Below are 25,530 nucleotides of genomic sequence, written 5' to 3'. Positions count from 1 at the left end.
TGGCCCAGAGTGCTCTGCGCCGTGAAGAAGCGGCTCCCGGGGACTGGGGGCATTTTGCGTTGGCTGGAGCCGGAGTAACAAGATGGCGGCGTCGGCGGAGTGACAGGGGTCCCTCAGGGCGGGAGCCGGCGGCAGTGGTGGCAGCGGTATCACCGCCCTAACTCACCGCGCCCCTTTTCCAGCCCGCGACGTCGCCGCGAGAGCGAGGCAGTGGCGGCCGCCCGGACACAAGTGGCCCAGCCGGGGAGCCTGGGGGCAGGGAGAACCCCTGCCGCCGAGCAAAAAGAAACCTGACTGGGCGGCCGTGATCGGGTTCCCCTCGGCGGATTCGCGGCCCTGTGACGCCAGAAGCCGGCGTGCTCGGTTCCCTGCCTCCCTCCTCCGCAGCCTTGCTCAGGGGACCAGCCCAGCGGCCCGCGTCCTCCTCTCCGAGGTGTCGGGGCTGGGCCCCAGCCTCCGCCTTCGTCTCTCACGATGGCGAGCAGCAACCGGGGGCCGGAGGGAGCCCGCTCCCCTGGCTTAGGAACCTCTCCCACGCTCCTGCCCTAAAAGGGAAAGACCACGATAGAAAGCTTGGGTGAACTGGGAAGTTTCCCCGTATTGTAATCTATTTTACCGTCGTTTAAAGTGAAAACGGCAAATCTTTTTCCTGCGATACGTGATTATATATTTTTTTTAATTCGACTGGGCTTCTTGTTCTAATCAGGACGGCTTCCGATCGCCCGATTTCTTCATAACCTCTCCTTGGGTTTTCTACATGAATCATTGCCCTGCACTGGAGAGGACGTGCGGATTTCGTCACTGCCCCCTGAAAAGGGCCTTTGAGGCCGGAGCCTCCTTTTATGATGACAAAGGGAGCTCTCTCCCCGCGGCCTCCCACTTTCACCTTCTGGTCACGAGTTGGAGCCTGGCTAATGTCTCCCTTCCTTCCCGAGCGGCATGGAGCCCGCAGGGATGTTGATGCCATTATCCCCTCTCCCCCCCGCAGGAAGTGGCCGTGAAGCTAGAGTCCCAGAAGGCCCGGCACCCGCAGTTGCTGTACGAGAGCAAACTCTATAAGATTCTTCAGGGTGGGGTTGGCATCCCCCACATACGGTAAGAAGAACCCCGGGCGCACGGGTCGGGAGTGGGGCAGAGGCCGAGGCAGGTAGCCGGACCAGCTGCAGCCGGGCCCTGGGACTTGAGTGGTACCTGGTTGCCTTTAGCCAGTGGTTTCCTTTGAACTCTTGGTCGGCACAAGCACCGAGTACATTTCAGTTTGTCAACTTAATGTCGCTTTTCCGTGGCTTGCACTCGGCCCCGTCTGGCGTGCGTCGTCCTTCCCGAGGCGCTGCGGTTCGTGGGCCTGCGGGTCAGCCCTGATCCCTGCGCGGCGGGGTCGGAGGCCGCTTCCTCCGCCGGCACCTCTGATGCGCGGGGTTTGCCCCGGGAGGTGGATGTGGAGGTGCCGAGGGGACCGGCCCCGCCAGCGCGGGCGGCTGTTGGAGCTGGCTTGGGAAATGGCTGCTCTTTTGTTGTGTTTTTGTTCCAACATGTCTTCCTCCTCCGCTTAGAAAATGGCGGAGCGACGTGACTCAACCGCATTTTCCTGCCCTTTTCTCTGCGTGGGTTCGCAAGGGAAGGTGCCTCGATTCCCCCGTTAGCGGACCTGAGTGGATTAAACCTTTGAAAAGCCAAGAAGAAAGCTGCGGGTGGTAGTGGGGTTCAAGGAAGGAGATGGCATAATGACAGTCTGTGATCTCTGCAGCAGATGCGACGTGAAATTACTAAATTATACTATGCGAAGTCCCTCTCAAGGTGTTAATTACTCTTTCAAGAATGGCAGTGTTGGCTGCATTTCAGTCTGTACTAAATTTCTACGGGTAATTGCAAAGGCAGTTTGAGCGCAGCGCTATGTTGAAATTTATACTCAGATCTCAGTTATATTAAAAGAAAGCTTCATCTCGAAACCACAGTTTGATAAGTAACTTTAACCTGTTGAGTTGTCAGTCACATCAGAGAAAATGTTTAAAAGGTTTTAGAATAGTTTGGTTTTTGAGATTAAAGAGTCCTTTCCTAGAATAGATACTAAAAGATAGCTTAAAACCCAGCGATTCTGCAGCAGTTACTCAAAAATAACAAAAAGATCCAGGATAGTTGAGAATTAAGTGGAATTGGTATGTACTGTGGCTTCCTTTTCCAATTTCTATTCCTCCAATCTTGAATTAAGGGCTAGATTACATACATTCATTCTGATGGGGAAACAACCAAATTAACACTATCCTGAAACAATTTCCAATGTTGATAGACATTTTAAAGGGAGAATTGAATAATGAAATGTTCTGTTGGTTGTTAAGTGATAAAGTAAATTATTTGGAAGAAAATCCCAGGTTTATCTTTTGAGATAAAGGTTAATATGAAATCTAAAATGATCCAGATTTGAGATTTTAATTCCCATCCCTAAAAACAAAAAACACCCAGCTTTGTGGGAAAGTAAATTTGTTACTGTGGAATAATGAAAATTTTTATTTAAATACCTACGTATTTTCCTTCTCAAAGAAAATGTCAATTGCATTAGCCTAAAAATTTTAAACTCTTTTCCCTTTGTATGTAATCTCTCCATTCCTGGCCCCGGTTGATTTGCTTTCATCACTAGTTTTTCCTAGAATTTCATGTAAATACAATCATATATGAGGTAACATTTGTGTCTGGCTTCTCTCACCTAGCATAATGCTATTTAGATTTATCCATATTGGGAGATTTTGTAAATTTCACAAGACAGGTTGAATTTAATATATCTGAAATCATTTTCTGAAGGCATTTTAAAAAAGGGGCATTAAACACCTGGCATTTTCAGTGCTGAATCCAAATTAAATACATGCCTTTTTATCCAGTAGCTTTTATTTAATAACGACACTGGTACCTAACAAGAGTAATGGTTAATATACTGAATAAGCAATGATTAAAGGAAATTAACTTGTGAACAAACTAATAGGCATCTATTATAAGATGTGTACCGAGAGTTGTGGCAGTTATAAACTGTCTGTGGGTAGAGCTAGAGAGATTAACCCGGCTTTCAAGTTAAGGCTTTCTGGGAGAGGAGAAGGGATTTCAGGACCTGGCTCTAGGAGAGCTTGGTGAACTGGTTGGGGCAGGCATCCAAGAATAGAGTATGGCTTCTGGGAGTAGTCTCAGGCAGAAATGTAGTAATTGGATGAGGGTGGGGAACGAGTAAATTTGTTTTAGGAATGATAGGGTCAGTACATAGACACAAAAGTGGTTCATTGGTTTTAAGTATGGAAATTATTTTTCCACTGAAGCAGTAAGGATTAAGAAAGACTTAGATAAATCTTTCTTTGGGTGGCAGTTTTTCCCCACATTACCTACATATTATATACACTCAGTATTTATTTGGTAAATAGTGAATTAAACTGACTTTAGCTAGATTGAATAAAGCAATCTGTATGTTATCCATTGTTTTAGATGTGTTGACACTCCCTAACCCCCATTTTCTTTAATATACTTTGATAGATCTGAAAAAAAGAGCTGCAAATTACCTGACCCACATAGCAGACCTGCCTAATCAGGTCCCCTTACCTAGTAAGGACCTTATTAAAGTATCTATTGTTACCTAGAGACATAGCATCCAGTGTAAAGAGCAAGAGTGAGAGGATGACATTCAGTCTTTTGATATTTTTAAGAAACTGAAATCCTTGGACCTTGTGAATTGGCCTCTGGGGGCTCAATTAAAATTACTGTGTTTCTGTTACACACTCTCTTTCTTTGTGACACTCTGAATTAATGTGTTCTCCAAAGAAACAATTATGGTATAACCAAGCTCTACATCTGTCATGTGCAGACTGAGTAATCTGGGGTTAGTCAGTGCCTTAACCTCTTTGGGCCTATCATTTTCTTAGATCTGTGAAATAAAAAGGTTATTACCAACTTAGTAATTTTCTAATTTTGTTAGAGTGGGAGAGTTCTGGACAAAAAGGTTTAAGGTTTCCTACTCTTCTGGGAAAAGTTTTGCTTATGAGCTTTTGAGCAGGGATTTGTTTCAACAAGTTTCCCTACTTAAAGTCACTGACCTAGTTGATCTCAGAAATTTCAACCCTGACATTTTAAGACTTGTTTTCAAATAGAAGCTAGAAACCATTTCATCACAGTTTGATGTCATGTTTAGATCTTACCTTTGAATGTTATTTAGTAACTAGAGACACGATGCACAAAATTCATGGGGGGGGGGGCCCCTCAGCCCGGCCTGCGCCCTCTTGCAATCCAGGAGCCCTCAGGGGATGTATGACTGCCCGCTTAGGCCCGCTCCCCATGCTCACCAGCCATGAGCCCAGCTCAGCGCTTCTGGCTGAGTGGCACTCCCCCTGTGGGAGCACACTGAACACCAGGGGGCAGCTCCTGTGTTGAGTGTTCGGTCAATTTGCATATTAGCCTTTTATTATATAGGATGAGACACCACTAAAGATTCTTAAAAATGACATCTCTGTGAGGGAAACCATAGGTTATTGTTTAGAAGGAAGTATATTAGTCAAATCTACTTTTATAAGGAAATCATGAATAAAGAAGTTGGGAGGGGCATAGGACAATTGTTCCCTTGTATTTTTAACTCCCCCCCCCCCAATGTCAAGTATTCTAGAAGATATATTTAAAGTACTAATTAATCCTTCCTCTTCAGTGTTAAAAGCAGCTTAAATTTTAATCTTAGCTTTTTAGCACTGAGGATATATCCTGTAATAAGTTCTAATGCTGTTATCAGAGAACAAAGGTGACATCTGTACTGGGTATGTCTTTATTAGAAAGATCACTGAATGCACGAGAAATGTGATTTGAACTCATAGGGTAACTGAATCCACACTATACTAAAGATGCTTATATTGGCTTATAATGGATTCCTAGTTATGGAATGATGTAATGATGCTTAGGTAGCATTTTTGACTGGATGAGACCTGAGAGATACAGCCGAACACCTCATAATACAAATTAGACTGTTGACTTTCAGAGGGGTAGTAGAGTCTCCTAACTCTGAATTTTCCTGTGAACCATTTTCACTTTATGCCAAGGTCAAGTCATGCCAGTTCACATGCCCCATACCTTTTCATTTGATGCTGCAGAGCCATACTTTGCCTCCTTCACTTTATGGCGTTGGCCTTATACAGAGAAACTGGAAAGCTCTTCTATAAATGGATTGCTTGTATTATTGTTTAACTAGATGCTTATAATTCTTGTTCTCCCTTTTCAGTCTGTGGATTGCAGGGTGAAAACTTTTTTTGTATTTTAAATTGGAGTAAATATTTGTGAACCCATGTGTAGTATAGTACATGGATTTTACTACCTTGGTTTATTTTTAGAGTAGATCAGTTTGTTTCAAAATATATTTAAGCTGTACCTAAAGTAACATTTACTGGTAGTAAGGTTTTCTCATCTGTCAATGTTTATAGTAAGAATGTTAATGTCAAGAATGCTATAAAAACAAAACTAGAATTTGAAGCACATGTTATAAATTGAATATTTTATGCTTATTCTGTTTATATTAAAATTAGTCCTTGAGTTTAACAGAAGTTTTTCTGAGGTTAAATGAGTACCTTAATAGCTTTCATAATACAATGATTACCTAGTTTAAATGATGCTTTTTGTTATTTTATTTCCAATACTATCTCAGGTAGTTCTTGAAATGTTGAATCACCAATAATCATACAATATGAACTAATGCATGTCCTAATGGGATTTTTTTTTAATGTGGTGTAATTTACAGAGTGAATGTTCAGATTTTAATGTGCCACTGAGTTGGTTTTAACAAATGCATGCACTGGTGTAGTCCCTACTGAGAGAAAGAATATTTGATTTTTTAAAAAATACTGCTAATCTTCAATAAAGCTATATATATATATATAAGTTGGTCTTTTGGATTACAGGTACATATTATTTTTTCTGAACTTTATGTTATTTATGCAGGGCTGCAGGTTAGTAATATATATTAACATGAAATATACTGTTAGATTTACCTAATAAAATAATCAAGTGCAGTGGTGAATGCTTAGTAGCAGTTGAGCTCTTTGCCTTACTCTTTTGAAGAACTAGAATACTGCTTTTTTCTTCTTCTTCTTCTTATCTGTAAGGTATTAGTGGAATGCATTGTTTTAATGGGGGACTTCAGAAGTGCTGTTTAAAAAGGTTTAGCATATTCCGATCCTCAATATAAAGGGAAAATGGGAAAAGTTACAATGAGAATTAGGATTCTGTCTGTGATGTCATAGATTTGAACCTGAAATGAAGACTGTAATTTGTAATGCCAGCTTTCATTTATAAAAGGGATTTTGTAAGACCAACTAGGTCTTAAGACGTTTTTTAAAAATGCATTATATAAATTGATGGGATGATAAAGATAAAAGATACCTCTTTCATTCTCTGATGTAGTAATAATGTGTTCTTACTTTAATGTATGGTTGCCTTTTATTCATCACATTGATAAATGCTATTGAAATAAGTGGGTAGTTGGTTCACTTCATTGTGGCTAAACATTCCTTTTTATGTCTTCATGCAAGAAAAAATATATACTTGCCCATTATTCAAGTATTGTCCTGGTCTTACTTAATCATTACAACAATCCTCTAAGTTGGGGTTTCATGTAAATTGTGCGTCAAAGTGGTTCACTTGCTTAAAGTCACATAGCTAATATGTTATTTGAGTAGATTTTACTGCCTTTCAGTTATACCAATGGTTCCCCAACTTTGCTGCATATTGGAGAACTTTAAAAAATACTGACACCTAGCTTCTAGCTAACCTGAACTACTTGTTTTGATTTAATTGATGTGGGGTATGACTTAGTCATCATAATTTATAAAAGCTCTGGTGTGCAGCAAAGTTTAGTAACCACTGTACTGTACCATATTTCACAGATTAATAATAGTGCTTCCCTGTTTACAACCACCGACTCCCATTTTTTCTTAGAACTACAAATTGATAAGGATTCTTACTTGCCACCTCCTATGAATTAGATTAATTCAGGAAACCCTATACTTCCAGGAAACAAAGTACTGGAAAGTACACTGTAATCTCATACTATCAAATACTTTGATTTCTGAAAACCAATATGTGAATCATTTTCCTGTTCTCTTAGATGCATTCCTACAGAAAAGCATTCTAGAAATTTCTTGAGGGAAAGAACTGTGTCTTGTTGATGAAAGTACCTTTTATGATTCTTAGAATAGTACTGGGGAAAGAGATGGCATGATTCATTTTATCTATGTGCATTTACTTTTTTAATGGAGCCCTGTAGAAAGTTATGGCTCACATATAGAATTTTAGGAGTACCTGCATTATTAACTCCAGTTCCTATCAGGAATATTCATCATCTCTGTATTATTTACAACTAGAGGCCCAGTGCACAATTGGGGCCGGGTAGGGACCACAGGACCGTTCCAGGGTATGTCCGCCTGTCTGGCCCAGACCCAGTCCCAATCATCCGGACCCCAGCAGCAAGCTGACCTACTGGTCTGAGCATCTTCCCCCTGGTGGTCAGTGCGCATCATAGCAACTGGTCAAACAATGGTCGGACACTTAGCATATTAGGCATTTATTACATTGGATTTCCTAAATATTCAGCTGAACTCACTGACAGCCAGTTTACAAAATGTAAACTAGCGTGTTTAGGTTTGAATTCAAATCATTAAATGCCAGTATCCATTAATTTGACAGTAAAGACTTGCTGTTGTGGACATTCATCAGATTAGGTGTCTATTAGCATCTCAGTGGTGTTGACATTTTGGAATTTATTTTGGTTCTAGCTCAGCAACATCAGGAAGTTAATTTCCCTATACTTCCAGATAATGGAGGGGATCAAAAAAATAACTTTTCTCCCACCTTCTAAGTTCTAGCTGAGTTAACATGAGAGATTAACAGGAGAAAATATCCAAAATTTACTGTGGATGTATGTGCAGGGGTGCTATAAAAATATGAGACCCAAAGGAGCATTAGGCTGTTGAGGTTTTTACCAAGAAATGGGGGCAGAGGCCTGAGATTTTAAAGCCCACAATTTGCAGGTGGATGAGAAAGAGCAAAGATGGTAAACAAATTCCTGTTGGCCACCCAGGAACAATGGTACACAGAAGAAAGTTCAAACAGGCATTGCTAGGTTTCTCCCACTCTGCCACATTTCATATTATGATGCTAAGCATGTTTCCTTCCTTTAAGCAGGAGTTTCTATCTGCATTTCTTTAGGCAGGTAACGGGGAGAGTGAAAGGTTAATTCAGAGTCTTGTTTTTTAATAACCTGCTTAAATCAGTATTTCCAAAGGTATATTTTGGGGTGGCAAAACTTTGATTCCCTGCACAGACTATTCTGTCCCTTAGGTGGCTTTTATGAAAAGACATGTTGAGTTTAAAGTGACAGGGTAACCCAATTTCGCTCATTTATATAGTTAAGTTAGTAGAAAATTCAGAACTAAATTTAGGCCAGGGAATTAGGAATGGGGGTAGATCCGAGCAAGATTAGGATAGAAGAGATAGCAGAGAAAGTAAATTGAGAATGACTGGTGGAATTCAAAGTTTATCAAGGGGAGAGTTGGGATAATGGGCTGTTGAAGTCAGAAGAAGCCAGTTGTTAGGAAGAGGTAATATACATCCAAGAAACAGACAGGAAATGAGATTTTTAAAAGGTTTGGGGTTTTGCTATGAAATGAAGCCCAGTATATAATGATGTTTAGTAAATATACATTTACTAAATATATTTAGTTGACTCAATGGTATGTTCTGAGAGCAGTTTGGGTGATGATGTCAGGAGTAAACTTAAGAGACAGGGTCTTGAAAATGTAGATGCTGTGAACATGGGTATATTATGGTACTGATTCAGAGCTTATACTTTTTAATTGTTCACTGAGGACTGACATGAATAACCTAAAGATGAGAAGATAAACGGTATAGGAAAAGAAAGACATTTGCCTATTATAACTTTAACTTTTAAACTTGTATAATTATTTGGCTTATTTGAATCAAACGTGAATAGGTGCTTGCTTTGCCTTTAAACTTTCAGTGCAGAGAATATTCTGCATTCCTTTTGTTTTCCTTACCTGTCAAATCAAGCACTTAGTGTTTTACAGTCTCTTGGTTTTTCATTCTCTAATTCAGCAAATGTTACTGAGCATTTCCTGTATATAAGGCATTGTGCTGGATTCTGGGACTATAGAGTTGTGAACAAGACAGATATAGTGTCTGCCTCTATTGTATTAGGATTTTCTTTTTTGTGTTTGTTAGGATTTTCTAGAGAAACAAAACCAATGGATTATATATAGGTATACTGAAAGGGATTAGGAGGGATTGCCTCACACAGTTATGGAGATAAATCCTGTGATCTGTTGGTCTGCAAGCTGGAGACCTAGGAAAACCAGTTTAATTCTAGTCTAAGACTAAAGGCCTGAAAACCAGGGGTATGGATATCATGAAGAGAGTAAATTCTCCCTTCCTCCATCTTTTTTGTTCTATTCAGGCCCTTCACCTTGGGGAAGATGCTCTTCTTTATTTAGTCTGTCATTCAAATGTCATTCTTGACTCAGTGGTAGTTGTCACTGACGCCCCAAAATAATGGTTTACTTAGCTTCGCTTAACGCAGTCAGGTAACCATAAAATTAACCATTACATCTATCAAGTTGATACTTTAAAGGGGAGGACCTACATTAAAAAAATACATTTTATTTCTGTTGTTACTGTCCTACTCATAGGAATGGAACATAATTGGGTGTTTTAATCTGAACTGCATACTTATGAAAATTACACTGATTTGTTGCTCTGGGAAGTCCTTAGATCTCATAGCAACACGTTATTTATTCATTTGTTTGTTTATTTTAGTCATTTCTAAGATACTTCCATTTTTATAGAGAATCCTCAAAAAAAAAAACCTTGCCTCAAATCTCCAACTGTAATATAACACGTCTAGTTGGTTCCCCATACCACTGTCATTCCTTCCCTTTCTATTTTCATATTGCATTCTGATGCCAAGGCTAATCCTAAAATATTGATTTAATTATATTAAGTTCCAGCCATACTCTTGATAATTTCCCCAGTTATTTATAAAATTTAAAAGGTCTTTACAGCCGAAACCGATTTGGCTCAGTGGATAGAGCGTCGGCCTGCGGACTGAAGGGTCCCAGGTTCGATTCCGGTCAAGGGCATGTACCTGGGTTGCGGGCACATCCCCAGTAGGAGATGTGCAGGAGGCAGCTGATCGATGTCTCTCATCGATGTTTCTAACTCTCTATCTCTCTCCCTTCCTCTCTGTAAAAAATCAATAAAATATATTTTTAAAAAAAGTGTTTGTGAAATTATGTGTAAGGAATTGCATGAATATACGAAGTATGAATGTGTGTCTTTTACATTTCAGGTTTGGATTGGCTTGGATGGTTGTTTATTGCAGCTTTGTCAGCAAGCCATTGGTGCATATCTGCTGATATGCAGAGGAGATGTGGTCTTTTGAGAGTTGATTCATGCTTTCCCTTTTGTCTTTGACTTTTTGTGCTTTTCCCTCACTCCCTTCACTCTTTCTGGATTTGGTGTTCTTGTATAGAATAAGTTCTCTTTTTTAATAATATGAATAAATTAGGTTTATACTAAAACTAGTATCCCGTTGCATGAAATTCGTGCACATTAAAAAGGGGATTAATTGCCCTAACCGTTTTGTCTCAGTGGATAGAGCATCGGCCTGCGGACTCAAGGGTCCCAGGTTTGATTCCGGTCAACAGCATATACCTTGGTTGCGTTCACATCCCCAGTGGGGAGTGTGTAGGAGACAACTGATCGATGTTTCTAACTCTATCCCTCTTCCTTCCTCTGTAAAATGTCAATAAAATATTTTTTTAAAGGGAATTAATTAGCAGAGATATTTTAATATTGCTATTTGCCCTTTCTTTATAATATAAGTGTGAGAGATGAAAGGAAACTAGTAAAATATATAAGAAAATAATATATAAATATATCAATAAATAAACAGTAAAAAAGATATAACAACAGAGGCATGATATAAAAATGACAAAAACATGATATGAAAACAACAGAAACATGATATAAAAACAGTGATGCAAACAATGACTGATAAAGTGATTAAGCTTATTCTAATATCTCCCTGTACACCACATTAAGAGTGAAAACACTTTCAGAGTGCTTGACTAATTTCCCTTGTGATGAAACAATGACTGATAAAGTGATTAAGCTTATTGTAATATCTCCCTGTACACCACATTAAGAGTGAAAACACTTTCAGAGTGCTTGACTAATTTCCCTTGTGATGAAGTATTTAGAACTTTAACTGTAACGTCACCTGCTTTTCAAACTCAAGAGAAAGCAACATAACTGACCATCTGCGAAAATGGGTTCAGGTAGGAATATGCCTACTTTGTCTAGACCTTGTCCTTGTGATTTATTAATAGTCATCACAAATGCTGGCATCACGGGAAACATTGTCGAATCAATTTAAATGGGAGGCAGTGTCAGATAGGGACAAATTCATGGAATCAGAACAACCTCTCCCTCTGCAGATCCTGTTAATACTTCAGCTTCGATAATGTTAGGTCATAATCTTTTGATAATAAATCTGGTACCATTACAAAGACTCCATTTACTATTGAGATTTCTCAGTAGCATGATGATTGCACCCACTTTCAATTTTAATTATAGTATTTCCAAAGGTAGTTTCAATAATAGATCCATTACAAATCATTTCACTTCCACGCTCTGCTCTGAGGTCAGGTTCCTGCCTGAAAACTCGCCCTGAGGGCTGGTTCCTGCCTGAAACCTCACCCTCCAGGAAACAGCTGTGGGAGGGTGCAGCTGTTTCCAAGACGACCCCTGCAGGACTGATTTCCTTCCGGTTGGTCATGGTTCTGGCCGTGATGTTACACCCAGGGTTTTTATATAAGTAGATTTTGGTACCGTTTTTATTATTGGGCATTTATAGTGGCAAGAACTGATTTTGGAAGTTCCTGACAGCTCTCTAGCTCAAATTTGCCTCTGCAATTAAGTAATGGAAGAGGGAAAAGGGTGGGGAAAAAGGGAAGGAGAACATAGCATTCACCTTGTTCATCATTTACCTTTTAAGATTATTATTATTATTTGTTACATGTTACTCACTTCTTCCTCTTTCACCACTGCGAGCTTTTCCTTCAAGTAAATGTTTGAAGGAATGTGAAGTGTTAAATTCCCATATGGAAAATAAGGAAGGAAAAGGGAAAATTATAGAACATTCTTGTACAGCAGGTTCTCAAATAATGTTTTGTTAAAACATTGATGAGATACCATAGGAACTTAACTCTTGTTTATATCAAGAATTAAAATATCATATTTTGTTTTGCTTAATTTTTGCATAAAGTCACAAAATCTGTTGGCAATGTTAAGTGAATACTTATTGTAGGTAACAGTTTTGGGTACAGTAAGGGCAGACCAACTCTGCCATAGCCACATCTGTTGCTTTTCTTAGGCTTAGTAGGCAAGATTTCTTCAAGTTTAAGCAGAAACTCTGTCCCCACCAGGATACCTATTTCTGCAAATAGCATGTGAAGTGAATTCCTTCTGTGTTTGATGGCAGTTATTCATGTATCAAGTTTTCAAGAACAGTTGAAGCTAAAGTATAGAAAGGAACATGAACTTTTGTTTTTTAGTTTTTACTTTTTTTATTGATCAGAGAGAGAGAGAAACATCAATTGGTTGCCTCCAGCACACGTCCCAACTGGAGACTAAACCCACAATCTAGGTATGTGCTCTGACCAGGAATCAAACCTGGTCAAGGGATGATGCTCCAAACAACTGGGTCTGAGCCACACAGGTTAGGGGAGTAATGTTGATTGTTTAGGAAAGTACTCTTATAATCATACTAGTGGCTCTCCGCCAGCTCGCTGCCCCCCCTCCTGTAGCTCTCCACCGCTCATAACTCACTGCCCCACCCTCCTACTGATATGTGCGGCCCGACCAATTTGCATATTAACCTACTATAAGTATAGATAGAAACTTGAAATCATTTATTGAAGTGATTCCAAGTCCTTGAAGTCTCTGAAATTAGCAGAGTTATTGGGGACAAATTTTTCCACAATACAGCATGGGATAAGGAAAACATGATTCCCATTGAAAACAAGTTTCATCTTTGTTGTAATACTGGTTATTATCTGTAATCTGAAACTAAGCAAAAAAAGGTGACTCCTTTAAAGAAATAGGATAAGTAATTATTGATTAAATATTTGGTGGGGAATGGGACAAGAGATATATTATGAGGGATCTTTGCTTTCTGAAATGTTTTGAAATGACTAATATGCATAGTTTTCTTCATTTCTTCCATTAGAAAGTAAGACCAGGTGAGATTAAAGAACTTGCCCAAGGCCACAGGAATCAGTGGCAGATGTGCATAGGCTTCAGCTGTCCTATAAGAGGGGTGTTAACTGCCAGGCAAGACTTGTTTTAATAGGACAATGAGGTCACTTGACAGAAGAAAAGTCACCTTACCCTTACTTTGTGTTCAACAATGTTCTTACTCAGTGCCTTTATCATCTGAACCAGAGAGGGAAAACTTATTCTTAAGGTTTAAGAATTTAAAAAAATTTGGTGATATTAAGTGATAATCAGCTTTTCATAATGCCTTTGCTTTTCCTTTTTCCTTTTTGTTTTGTTAGGTGGTATGGTCAGGAAAAAGACTACAATGTGCTAGTCATGGATCTTCTTGGACCCAGCCTTGAAGACCTCTTCAATTTCTGTTCAAGAAGGTTCACAATGAAAACTGTACTTATGTTAGCTGACCAGGTGTGTGAAATTTTGATGAGAATATGACTGACTGTTCACCACTGTTTAACTTTAGGATCAGCAAATAAGATAAACAGGAGGATGTACTCATTCAAGTGTACTACTCTGATATGAGTTGTAGATGTTTTCCGATCAGTATAGGACAAAAATGAATTATGCTGGTTTACTACTCACCTCTAGACTGGTAGTTTTCATGGTGCTCCATCAGATGAAGTGCATTTGTTTTAGTGTTGAATGTAGCAAGTTTCCTTATAAGATTTTGTTTGAAGAAAGGGTTCAGAGTATAGTACATAAATATAAGTAAATGTACATATTGAAATTTTGGCTAAATTGAACAGATTGAATGCTATGTATTATGTCTGGAACCTTATGAAAGCTATGTTTTAATAAAGAAGACACTAAAATCAAGTTTTTTTATTTTTTACTTTTTAAATTTTTTTGGCCAAATAGATGTTTTTTTAAGTGATGGAAACTCAGCCATTGGTAGAATTTAAGCAAAGTTGGAATTTTTTGAGGTGTCATGAATTCAATCTATGCATTGGCTAATGTTAGATTAAATTGTTTTAAAGCCAGAGCTTAGGTTTTTCTTTTTATAAGAAAGAAGATGTGTTTTAAAGAATTTTAAGATACGAGAATAGAGTCAGAAACAAGCCTTATGGAAACAGGTAATACATATAATTTTTAATTTTGGTCAAGATACCTTTAAGAGCAGGAAACTGTTGGAATTGGGTCAAGTTAACTTAATGTGTAAAATTGCTGTGGAAGAGAAAAATGTTTTAAAAATTTAGATCAGATATCATAAGAAAGTAAAATGAGATGATAAACAGAACTAGCATTTGAGGTAGAATTTTAGGAAAAATACAAAGGATTAGAAAGTAGTGCTCGCTTTTTTTGTAATCAGCGCCTGATATTCCCCAAGTTTAACATATTAGTAAAGTAGTGTTCTATTTGTGGCATATTATGGGCTCAAACATTAAAAAGTTTAAAACCTTTTAATATGTTTGAGCTAACATGTAAGTGAATCCTAATAAAAGTTTTATATTCAATAGCCTCAGTAACACATAGGCATTTATAAGGAAACATTTCAGGGCCTGCTACTGTAATTAGCACTGGGGGAGAGGGGTATGAAAAAACATAACTAGTTCCTTCTAGGAGCTTAGAGTTTACTAGTATTAGAGAAAAATGGAAAAATACAGTGTTCTAGGTTCTGTGATAAAAGTATATTCTGGGTACACTGGTTGAGAAGGATAAAGAATAATTCAGGATGCAGAAAAGCATTTGTTTTAGCAGGTAACAGCTAAGTCTTGATGATAGGCAACACTCAAATTAGTCTAAAGTTTGTGCCATTGTCTTTCCCCCAGTGTTTTCCCAGTGAGTTAATAGTTACAGTTTAATGAAGGGTATTATTTAGCTACGACGAATGTGTACGTTAAGTGAGCCAAGTGGTTTGTTTAATTCTAAGTATATCTTACAGAATAGGTAGACATATTTGATCATTTGAAGTTAAAACTTTTTAGAAGAGATATCATAGTCAAAAGACAGGTTTTTAAAAAATGTAAATCTATTTACATAACAAATTACAGATAGAAGATTGTTATATACAAAGAATTTTTGAAAAATTGACAAGAAAAGAACAAGTCAAAAGAATAATGGACAAAAAATATATATATTGACAGTTTATAGAATAGTAAATTGAAATGATCAACACAAATGAACAGATTTCCAAACTAAGTGTTAGGGGATAATTGTCAAAGTGGCAAAATTTAGAAAGAACTGAAATCACTTTACTAGTGGGATAAAAGAATACTCTCATATACTCCTAGTCGAAAAATGAATTGTTAATAACCTATTTTAAAAGGTACCTATCAAAATGAAAAATACCCTTTAACCCAGCAACTCTCCCTGAAATTGTGTGGAACTTATAGCCCATAGAAATAAAAGCACTAGTAGGTAGCATATTTAAGTTTATTAATATAATTATTGCTTACAGTAGGGAAATAATAACAATACTGTGAGTTGGGGATGATTGGGGAAAACATATCTACACCACAGAATATTTGTAAGACCTACACCATTTGACTTGATAGAATTTTCAAGAAAAACTTGTCAGATGGCATGTTAACAATTCAGATTTTGAATATGATTATATTAGTGTGGAGAAAAAAATGGGGGCATCCAAAAAATGTTAAAAAAAAAAGGGGGGGAAAGGAAATCCAGCATGTATACGGCCTCATTTATATAAAGTCATATGCTTATTTTGTATGCTACCAACTTCCGGGAATGTTTTGGATATGTGTAGTTAAAAATAAATAAGCAAACAAGAATAAAGTTAATAAAGTGCTTCTATTTCAGTTTAAAACAATAACAATTTATAACTTTTATCATCTAATTCAAATCGCTTGACTCAATTTTCTCTTCCCTTTTTCTTTCCCCAGATGATCAGTAGAATTGAATATGTGCATACAAAGAATTTTATACACAGAGACATTAAACCAGATAACTTCCTAATGGGTATTGGGCGTCACTGTAATAAGGTTAGTCAAATGTTCTTTGCATGAAAGAACACAGAGTAAAAACTCCAAGAATTGCTTTGGTAAACTTGCGTTTTTTAAAAAGTCATAGTAAATTTAATTTGCTATTGATAATTGCTTTAAAATATTGTACTAACTAGAAGAATATCAGCTAACTCTTATTAACTTAGTAACTTGAAATAAATTTTCTCCAACTTACCCAACCAAGGTTAGTTATTTATATGAAATATAAAATTCCCAAGGCCTTTATAATGAAATGTAATAATCTGTTACTGAACTATTGAACAGTTTTAGCTACTTTATATTCATATGTGCTTGTGCCAGCGTGGAAACCATGGTGTTGACATTTGCTGACTGAGCATGGTTGATAATGAGCATTCTTCAGTCCTTGGATTTCTGTATTCAAAAGGATAACTTTTGGGCCTGCTTCAAAGTAGTTGACATTTTTTTGGGTGCCAAGTTGGTGGATTCTCTATCCTTTCTCCCCCTTTCAAAGGAAAATATTAAGTGGAATGAATATTCATACAACAAAATTAGTGTTCATTGGGGTCTCAGAGCTGTTGAACTTTTGGGGGATGGTTGGGTTTTAGCTAGTGACGCATGATTGCAGTTAGAAACTAAATTGTGTTAACTTTTTCTGCAATTATTAGTGTATTGAGTGAATTGCTTTATTTATCGATTGATTCATTGTTGAGCTCGGGCAGACAGGCAGCATTGGCAATACACTAAGCATATTGTGATCTAATGATCTGATAGAAATTCTCAACTTCAGGACAACTTGGAGGCTTTTTGGTTTTTTTATGTTTTTTTTGTTTTGTTATGTTTTTGGAAGGAAGATTCCCATTTGATTTATTAAACCATTAAGAAATGTTTGGTGTTGTAGGTCTAGCTATATATGTTTACCTTTGTTTGCCTGTATGAATGCCAACTTGGAGCTATTAACCATTAGAACTGGTATTATTTGTTAATGTGTGAGACATTAATGCTGGTCTGACCAAGTTTTAGGAAATTAAATATTTTTGTTGGAAGCTGAGTTAAATATTTAAAAAATAAAGGTGTTTAAATCTATGTATAACTTACCTTGACATTCCCAAATTGCATCATCGTTTTTTTTCTTTTTTCTTTTTAAATATTATATTGCTTCTCTCTTTGAAGCATCCAGGTTCTAAATTGTTATTGCCAAACCTGGTAATGTAATTGAAAGAATTTACTGGTCTTAATTTTGGGGCAGTTCTGTCAGTTTGACCCTAATCTTTTGGGCATTTCACAGCCCCCCCCCCCCCCCCCAAGATCTGTTATCCTCATGTGATCTGTATTGATATTGCAGGACATGGTTTTTTGCCTTAAACGAAATTATGATCTGGATAATTCCTCTTGCTTCCTCCCCTCCCCCTTTAAAAATAGCTTGTTAATCACACAGTTGTGTTAGAAAGTCCAAATTGCCCAGTGATGAAAATCTTTAGGATTTTGTGTCCTCTTTAGAGATATTAAATAGGATACTGTGGAGCTCCTTGCTGTTACACAGATTCAGAGAGCCCCTAGGGTAGAAGCACAGTGTTTGAACTTAGCTAAGACTCAAATTCTAAATGTTCTTGAGCATTTTAGACTAGTGTTTTGTTTATGTAGTTGGTTTCTAGTGTTTTCTGTATTGTAGTTTGAAAAATGCCAGTTGTATGAGACTGGATTCTTTGGTCAGTTTGTTCCAGTAGTTTTCTATTAATTGGAAAACATAGTTTTGGGGGGCTTTTGAGGTTGACTTTTCAAGTAAAATTTATTATTTTGAAAATTGTTCTGAATTTGATGTTTAGGAGTGGCCACTCCAATCTTAGTGAATTTGCTCATCTCTTCCAGTAATCAGCCCTGCATGCTTATGAAAATAAATTTTAAGGTGACTAAATGCCTTCTACCTCTTCCTTACTGAAGATTTTTTCCCCCCTGTATAATTTTTGGGGAGAGAAGGGCAGATTATGGTACTAAAGATTACAAATCCAAATTCCCCATTTTTGATTAAAAGATTAAAGAGCCAAATGTCACCATTGCTATCCCTGTTTCAGGCAGTGACACATTATAGCGGCATTAAAAAACCTGAGTATTTTCCAGAATTCAAATGTTCTTAATCATGTGATTCTTATTTGGAAAACTGAGAAGCTCAGTGCTTGGTGGAAGAAGGATGGCATTTGGCTACCCTGTTCTTTCTCTAATGCCTCGGTGTTGCCTGTCTGCGCCGGCCATTGTTGCAATGTAAGCAATACTGTTTGATGCACTGCCACCCTCTATTGTCTGTTTAGTGTTTAGAATCTCCAGTGGGGAAGAGGAAAAGAAGCATGACTGTTAGTACTTCTCAGGACCCATCTTTCTCAGGATTAAACCAGGTCTGAAACTGTCTCCTATTCCAAACTCAATCCCAAATTCATGTGCTTTTCTTTTTTTATTGTTTTATTTTGATTATTTTTGTTTTGTTTTAATTCTGGAAAATGTAGATCTTTCTCAAGCACCTCTTACGTTGGCATTATTCAGACATACTTGGCAAACATAACATTACTAAGATGTTTCTTTGTGGCTTTCGCTTAAACTTCTAAAGTTTAGAGAAAACCTAATGAAAACAGGATTATGTTTAGATCTCTAACATCCATGTAAGGAAATAATATGTTAGTCTAGTATGGAAATTCTTTACTTGGTGATAAACTTGAAATAGACTTTTTAGTTTAAAAATGCATTTGGAGTTGCATAACTCAGTGCATGAAATACATCAGTACTGAATGGTGAATATATTATGCCTTAACTCTCTTCTCCTTCCCTAATGACCTTCAGGTAAGTGTAGGTCAGATTTCAGTTCTACTGTTTCTAGAATTGATTTACCTCAGTAAGAACATATGCTCTGGAAATAGAAGACATTGCATTCTAACAATATAACAATAACATAATTAAACAATTGCCATTAATAACACACAAATTAAGTGAAAGTATAATCTGATGATTTAGTGTTTGGCAGTCTAGATAAACACCCTCATAATTTTCTAACTTTTTAAAACGTAAGCAGAACTCTTCACAATCTTTACATTTGTAGATATTAAATGTTTCTTCCTGGATGAATTTTCAGACTAACAAGGGGAAATAGGTGGGTTTTTTTCTATTTAAATAATAGTTTTTTTAATCATAAAATTTAGGTAAATTTTGAAGCTCAAGAGCAAATGAGTCTTTATCAATTTAAGATATACTGAGAAGGAAGTATTGCCATGAGTAATTTATTTTTATTTTTTTTAAAATATATTTTATTGATTTTTTACAGAGAGGAAGGGAGAGAGATAGAGAGAGAGTTAGAAACATCGATGAGAGAGAAACATCGATCAGCTGCCTCCTGCACGCCCCCCACTGGGGATGTGCCTGCAACCCAGGTACATGCCCTTGACCGGAATCGAACCTGGGACCTTTCAGTCCGCAGGCCGACGCTCTATCCACTGAGCCAAACCGGTTTCAGCTGCCATGAGTAATTTAAAAAAGAAAGTTGTATTTTATATGTGAGCATATATTGTAGTTACTTAGTTACCACATGCATCATCTGAGTGATATGTAATTTTTGTCCATACTACCCAGCATTATTTTAGGGGCCACCTTCTCTTGCTGTCACAAAGGTTTCATAAATTTACATTTATTTTTATTCATGGACAAAGAAGTAGTACCAACTGTGGTGACTAGGTTTGGTTGGGGAAAGAGGGAAGTGTTATAAGTGTGTGAGGCACATTGTAAGGCAAATTTGGTTCTCCTTTTTTACTTATTGATTCACACATTTTTCTTGTATTTTGTACTATAATTATTTAATAATTTCCATGAATTTTTTTGAATTGTTTATATTCTCTATAGATTAGCTGGGTTGTGAGGAAAAGTGTGACTTTATTGAGTCTTTGGAAGGGCAGGGTAATGTGACCCCTGGTTAGGAGAAATTGCTGCATATACTAAAAACTAAAATTGGCAGTAGTGTTTCTGAAGAAAATGCACCTCTATTGAATAGAGTTATCCCAGTATATCCAACATTAACTCATTTCCACATGCCTTTGAAGAATCGTGCTGTATTCTTTAACACAGGAAGAAATTTTACTTAGAACATACTTATTTTTAAAACCCACAGTTTTGCTTGACCCAGCAAAGAGATTAGGCCTCTCTTTGCATATATAAACCTATAAAAATGCATTATCTTATGATTTACTAAATACTGACTTCCTTGTTTGTTCTACCTTTACATATTTGCGGCTGTTTGTACCCTTGGTATCATGTGGTTTCATGTATATACTTCCATTATATGTTTACATTCATTTTTAAATTCAAAGCCTAGAAAGCTACTAAAGATGCTTAATAGATCTCAGAAAATGATGAGATTTTAAAACTTTTTTAAAATCTCTTTACAAAGAGATTTTAAAACTTTTTAAGATTTTTAAGTAGTTTTTCTTTCAATTGTTTGCTCTTAAAATAGGATACCTTTGTTTGGCAGTGACATTACTTTTCCTGACTTAGATTTTACAAGAGAAATTTTTTAATTGATTTGCTTTGTAGTATTTTGTTTTGATACCGATGATTGAGATGTTTAAGAAGATAGTGTTCGAATGTTTTTTGTTTTCTTCTTTACATTTCATCCTTTAGAGTTGTGGAAGGAAAAATACTCTAGTGAACAGTTTCTAAAGCAGTCTTTTTAGTTGTGAGAAAGTGTGTGGTTATTAAATTGCACATCAGCTTCTGATTGTCGATTTATACACGAATGAAGCTATCAGACATAATCATGTCAGAGATGTTCCTGTTTTCTCTACTTCGAAGTAATGAATGAAGAAATCCTGGAAAATAGCCCTTAGAGGAGAGTCTTTTGAGCTCGGCGTGTCAGCATTTTGAAAAACCCTAACTTAACTCTGGTGCCGTGTCACATATAGAAATTTTTTGATCTTTGCAACCATAGTAAAACAAAGATTTATATTTTTGATATTTATTTTATATATTTAAATGCCATTTAACAAAGAAAAATCAACCAAAAAAATGAGTTCTGAAACTGTCTACTATTCTCATAGGTTCGCCATCACTGTTCTAATCACTTCTTATTCAAAATCCACATAATTCTAAGGGATATTTTTTTAAATACTTTGAGGCTGGGTGTCCTTTTGTGTTTATTTTTCCCTTGATTGATTTTCTATATGAATCTGTGGAGCTTAAGTCATAATTTCTGTTTTGCCTAAGAGAAATATTTTGCTCATTTTGATACTTGTGTATTAAACTGATACTCATGAAGACAAACAGCATGAGTTTTTTGTTTTATAACACTTTATATTTCTATAACTCAGTTGCTTAAGTTAGTGTCTTTATAAGAGCTTTCTTTATTCAACTACATTTTACTAAAAATTTAATCTTCATTTTTATAGTAGTAAATCAAATAAATATCACATTATTAACATAGTTACAGAAGCTCAAACCTCATTGTCTTTTTGATCCAGCTTAAAGCTGAGACTAGGTTAACAGTGCCTGCCTGAAATAGGTATTTTTCATCCAACTAAGAGAAACACTTGGTCAGATCTTTTTCACTTAAATTAATAACTTGCTTTATTTTTTGACACAAACCCTAACAGACTAGGTAATCAGGTTTTCCAGCATGTCACAAATTATAAACTGTGACAGAAGGAACCCCAATGTCAGCCTAATGGAAAAAACTACAAAATTTAGGCATAACTAGTAAAGATTAATAGTCGAGGGCCGTGGTCGGCAAACTGCGGCTCACGAGCCACATGCGACTCTTTGGCCCTTGAGTGTGGCTCTTCTTAAGCCTTAGGAGTACCCTAATTAAGTTAACGGTGTACCTACCTATATAGTTTAAGTTTAAAAAATTTGGCTCTCAGAAGAAATTTCAATCGTACCATTGATATATGATATTTGGCTCTGTTGACTAATGAGTTTGCCGACCACTGGTCTAGGGCTATGTTAGTGTAAGGGCATATAGACTTGCTTTGCTTAATAATCTTAATGTGATTTTATGATAAAAGCTGCACTTTTAAGTAAATATTGTTTATTTTGCTTTAGAATGTAGGTAAATGTGAACATATTTAGATTTTTTTTGTCAAAAATAGTTTGGTTTGTTTTTTTCTTTTAAAGGTGTTGGGTTTTGTTTTGTTTTTAATATATTTTTTATTGATTTCAGAGCAGAAGGGAGAGGGAGAGAGACAAACATCAATGTTGAGAGAGAATCACCAACCAGCCGCCTCCTGCATGCTCCCCACTCGGGACCGAGCCCGCAACCTGGGCTTGTGCCCTCAACTGGAATCAAACCCGGGACCCTTCAGTTTGCAGGCTGATGCTCTGTCCACTGAACCAAACCAGCTAGGGCTCTTTTAAAGGTTTTAATTATGGGGAGTAAACGGCAAATTACTTAAAAATCAACATTATAAATGAGTATCTTAATCTCTTTGTACTATATATGAGAGTGCACTAAACTTTATTTTATAATACTATATTAGTTTGGGTTTTGGTTAGGTTATCTAAACTGCTGATTATAAGCCACCTTGATATTAAGTACTTTTTAAAGATTTTAGGTCAACTTGTTATAGTTTCTAGAAGTTTAACCTGATCACATGCATAAATGTCACTTCATGAAGTAGAATATAATGCATGCTTGTTTAAAAAATGCTTATTTTTTGTTAATAAAAATGTTGGTTTTTCTTGTTTATATCCAACTTTGAGAGCTGTATTGTTTACCAGTAGTACCTGGATATCGGGTTCCATTATGGCACACAGCACACAGGCCTCTGGGTGTGGAATGAACTGAGCCTGTGAAATTGTTCAGTTGACAGAATCAAACACTTGACCTAACTATTTTTTTAAACTTGATTTATTGATGAGGACTAATAAAAGCTTATTGGAGTGTTACGTTTGTTCATGATATCTGTTCTACTTATGATACTTTGATGTATTTGAACAAAGAAAGTAGATGCCATTTAATGAATAAAATAGTTTAATTGAACAAGGTGGAAACCTAATAATGTCTTTTTATTTTCTTTTAAAGTTATTCCTTATTGATTTTGGTTTGGCCAAAAAGTACAGAGACAACAGGACAAGGCAACACATACCATACAGAGAAGATAAAAATCTCACTGGCACTGCCCGATGTGCTAGCATCAATGCACATCTTGGTATAGAACAGAGGTGAGTTTGACAGTTGAATGTGTTAATAAAATTCATAGCAAAAGCCATTATGTGTTTTTTTAAATATTTCAGTTAGTTTCTTACGGTATCTAAAGATATCTCTTGGCTGAGGATTTGAAGGTTGCTTATTAAATTTTTTACCTGCTGCTTTAGCCAGTGCAGAGAAGCCAATTAAATTAGGCCTTTTTGTTTTCTTTGTTGAAGGTCATTCCTTGGGAAGAAAAATACTGCATGGTGAAAAGTTAGATGCAGAATGCAATTTTATCATGATGTTTATATTTACAGCTGAAGATAGTACTTCATTTTCTTGATGATCTTGAGCTTTTATGTTTTAGTGATACAAGTTGAGTTTTGGGGAAGACTATAAGTTATTTTTATAAGGAAAATGTTATCTGAGTACTAATGAACCAAAAGGGGTTGGTGGATCATCTTCTGTCCTACTCTTGCATACCATAAATTAATAGCATCTAGTTTGAATAAATCTTCATAATCTCTGCTGTTTCTTGGCTTGAGTTCTAGGTTTTCATGTTCTCCATCTTTTATAAATCATTTTTTTGCTCCTTAAACCAAGCTTAGAGAATATCCATGAATATCTGAATACCCTGGGTTAAACTGATTTCACATTTTCTATAGGTCAAAGTATTACCAGTTCTTAAATATATAGATCTGTCTGAATGTATGTATGTATGTGATAGTTGACCCTTGAACAACTCTGAGTCTGGTCTGTTGAATGTGGTCAATTGAAAGAAGCCTGCATATAAGTAGAGCCTTGCATTTCAAACCTGTGTTGTTCAAGGGTTGAGAGAAAGAGAGAGAGATCATATAGATGTTTAATTAGGTTTACATTGTTAATTTATTTCAGCCTCAATAAAGTTATGAGGTTCTGCAAAACTTAACAAGAGTTCTGCTCTTTGGTTTGGAAAGTTGTTTAGCTAAATCCTTTTTGCTCTTCTCTAAAAATTATGTTGGGATTCTATGAGTTTTATTTAGAAGTAACCCATTAATGAACTTTTTTATTAACTTAACTATGTACCTTGTACAAGACACCAAATTGCTCTCTCCTCACTTGACAAAATTCTTCTGTGTACCTGGCTTTCTTTCACGTTTTTCATAATAATTTCAGCTTATAAATTTACATTTTCTTTTCTAGTCGCTGGGATGGCATGGAATCATTAGGATATGTTTTGATGTATTTTAATAGAACCAGCCTGCCATGGCAAGGATTAAAGGTAAACCAGACTCAAATGACCAGTTTTTGTTTTTTAATTTATCTTTATTTTTGAAAGTATTACAGATGTTTCCCTTTTATTCCCCTCTCCACCCCACACCCCCTCTTTTGTTTTAAGAGTAAAAATAATATTGGGGATGAACTTTAAGTCTCTTTCAAATAGGAGGTGTTCTAAAATGAAATTACTTTATTTTTACTTTTTATTGGGAAATAAAATCTGATCATTTCAGTAAGAATAAGCTGATAGAATCCCACATTCACACTTGAAGAACACACCTTTTTTGGGAGACAGGAAGCCAGGTACCCATTGGCAACCAGAAGCTTTATCTGGATAGAAGTTAACATGGGCTAAGAACTTAGGTGGAGACGTTCTCATTTTGACGTGTTGCCATTATACTTTTGTGTACAGTAAAACTGGTTTAGCCAGTAATACTAGCTGTATTATTTAATTACCGTATTTGCCAGCGTATAAGACGACTGGGCGTATAAGACGACCCCCTAACATTTCCACTCAAAATACAGAGTTTGTTATATACTCGCCGTATAAGACTACCCCCTCTTCCGCACACCTTCCACACACCAAATAAAAGGTAAAACAATATCAGATTTGATTTTAACATTTTAATTTATATTCAAATGCTTATGACATGCAGGAAAACTGTCACAAGGCTGTATGTAATCAAACATATACATAAAACAGTGCAAGTTTATTACCGGTAAACATACCGGTAATTCACTAAAGAAAACACACTCTATAGACTGGTACCGTAGATGCTTCTCAGGAACACAGGCAAGCAGCCCACAACCTAGAGGGACTGTCAATGATAGAAGAAAGAT

General features: G+C 36.6%; 1 protein-coding gene and 1 long non-coding RNA gene across 3 annotated transcripts in view; one reads left to right on the top strand and one right to left on the bottom strand.

Moving 5' to 3' along the window:
• The window catches only part of LOC107183487, a 23,247-nt gene extending 19,027 nt beyond the window's left edge, over positions 1-4,220 (bottom strand). The window contains exon 1 of the long non-coding RNA XR_001514283.1: positions 1,192-4,220. This is a non-coding gene — a long non-coding RNA (uncharacterized LOC107183487). The remainder of the gene's footprint in view (positions 1-1,191) is intronic.
• The window catches only part of CSNK1A1 (casein kinase 1 alpha 1), a 31,808-nt gene that overhangs the window by 524 nt on the left and 5,754 nt on the right, over positions 1-25,530 (top strand). The window contains exons 2-7 of one of the 2 annotated variants that reach the window (XM_006766228.2): positions 989-1,095; positions 13,638-13,764; positions 16,200-16,298; positions 18,584-18,667; positions 23,326-23,465; positions 24,616-24,694. In XM_006766228.2, coding sequence (XP_006766291.1) covers positions 989-1,095; positions 13,638-13,764; positions 16,200-16,298; positions 18,584-18,667; positions 23,326-23,465; positions 24,616-24,694 — 636 coding nt within the window. The remainder of the gene's footprint in view (positions 1-988; positions 1,096-13,637; positions 13,765-16,199; positions 16,299-18,583; positions 18,668-23,325; positions 23,466-24,615; positions 24,695-25,530) is intronic. The other variant, XM_006766229.2, reaches the window with a different exon arrangement.

Source organism: Myotis davidii, unplaced genomic scaffold (genome assembly GCF_000327345.1).
Source record: "Myotis davidii unplaced genomic scaffold, ASM32734v1 scaffold18, whole genome shotgun sequence".
NCBI classification, from domain to species: domain Eukaryota; kingdom Metazoa; phylum Chordata; class Mammalia; order Chiroptera; family Vespertilionidae; genus Myotis; species Myotis davidii.
This window is presented reverse-complemented; position numbering and strand designations above follow the sequence as displayed.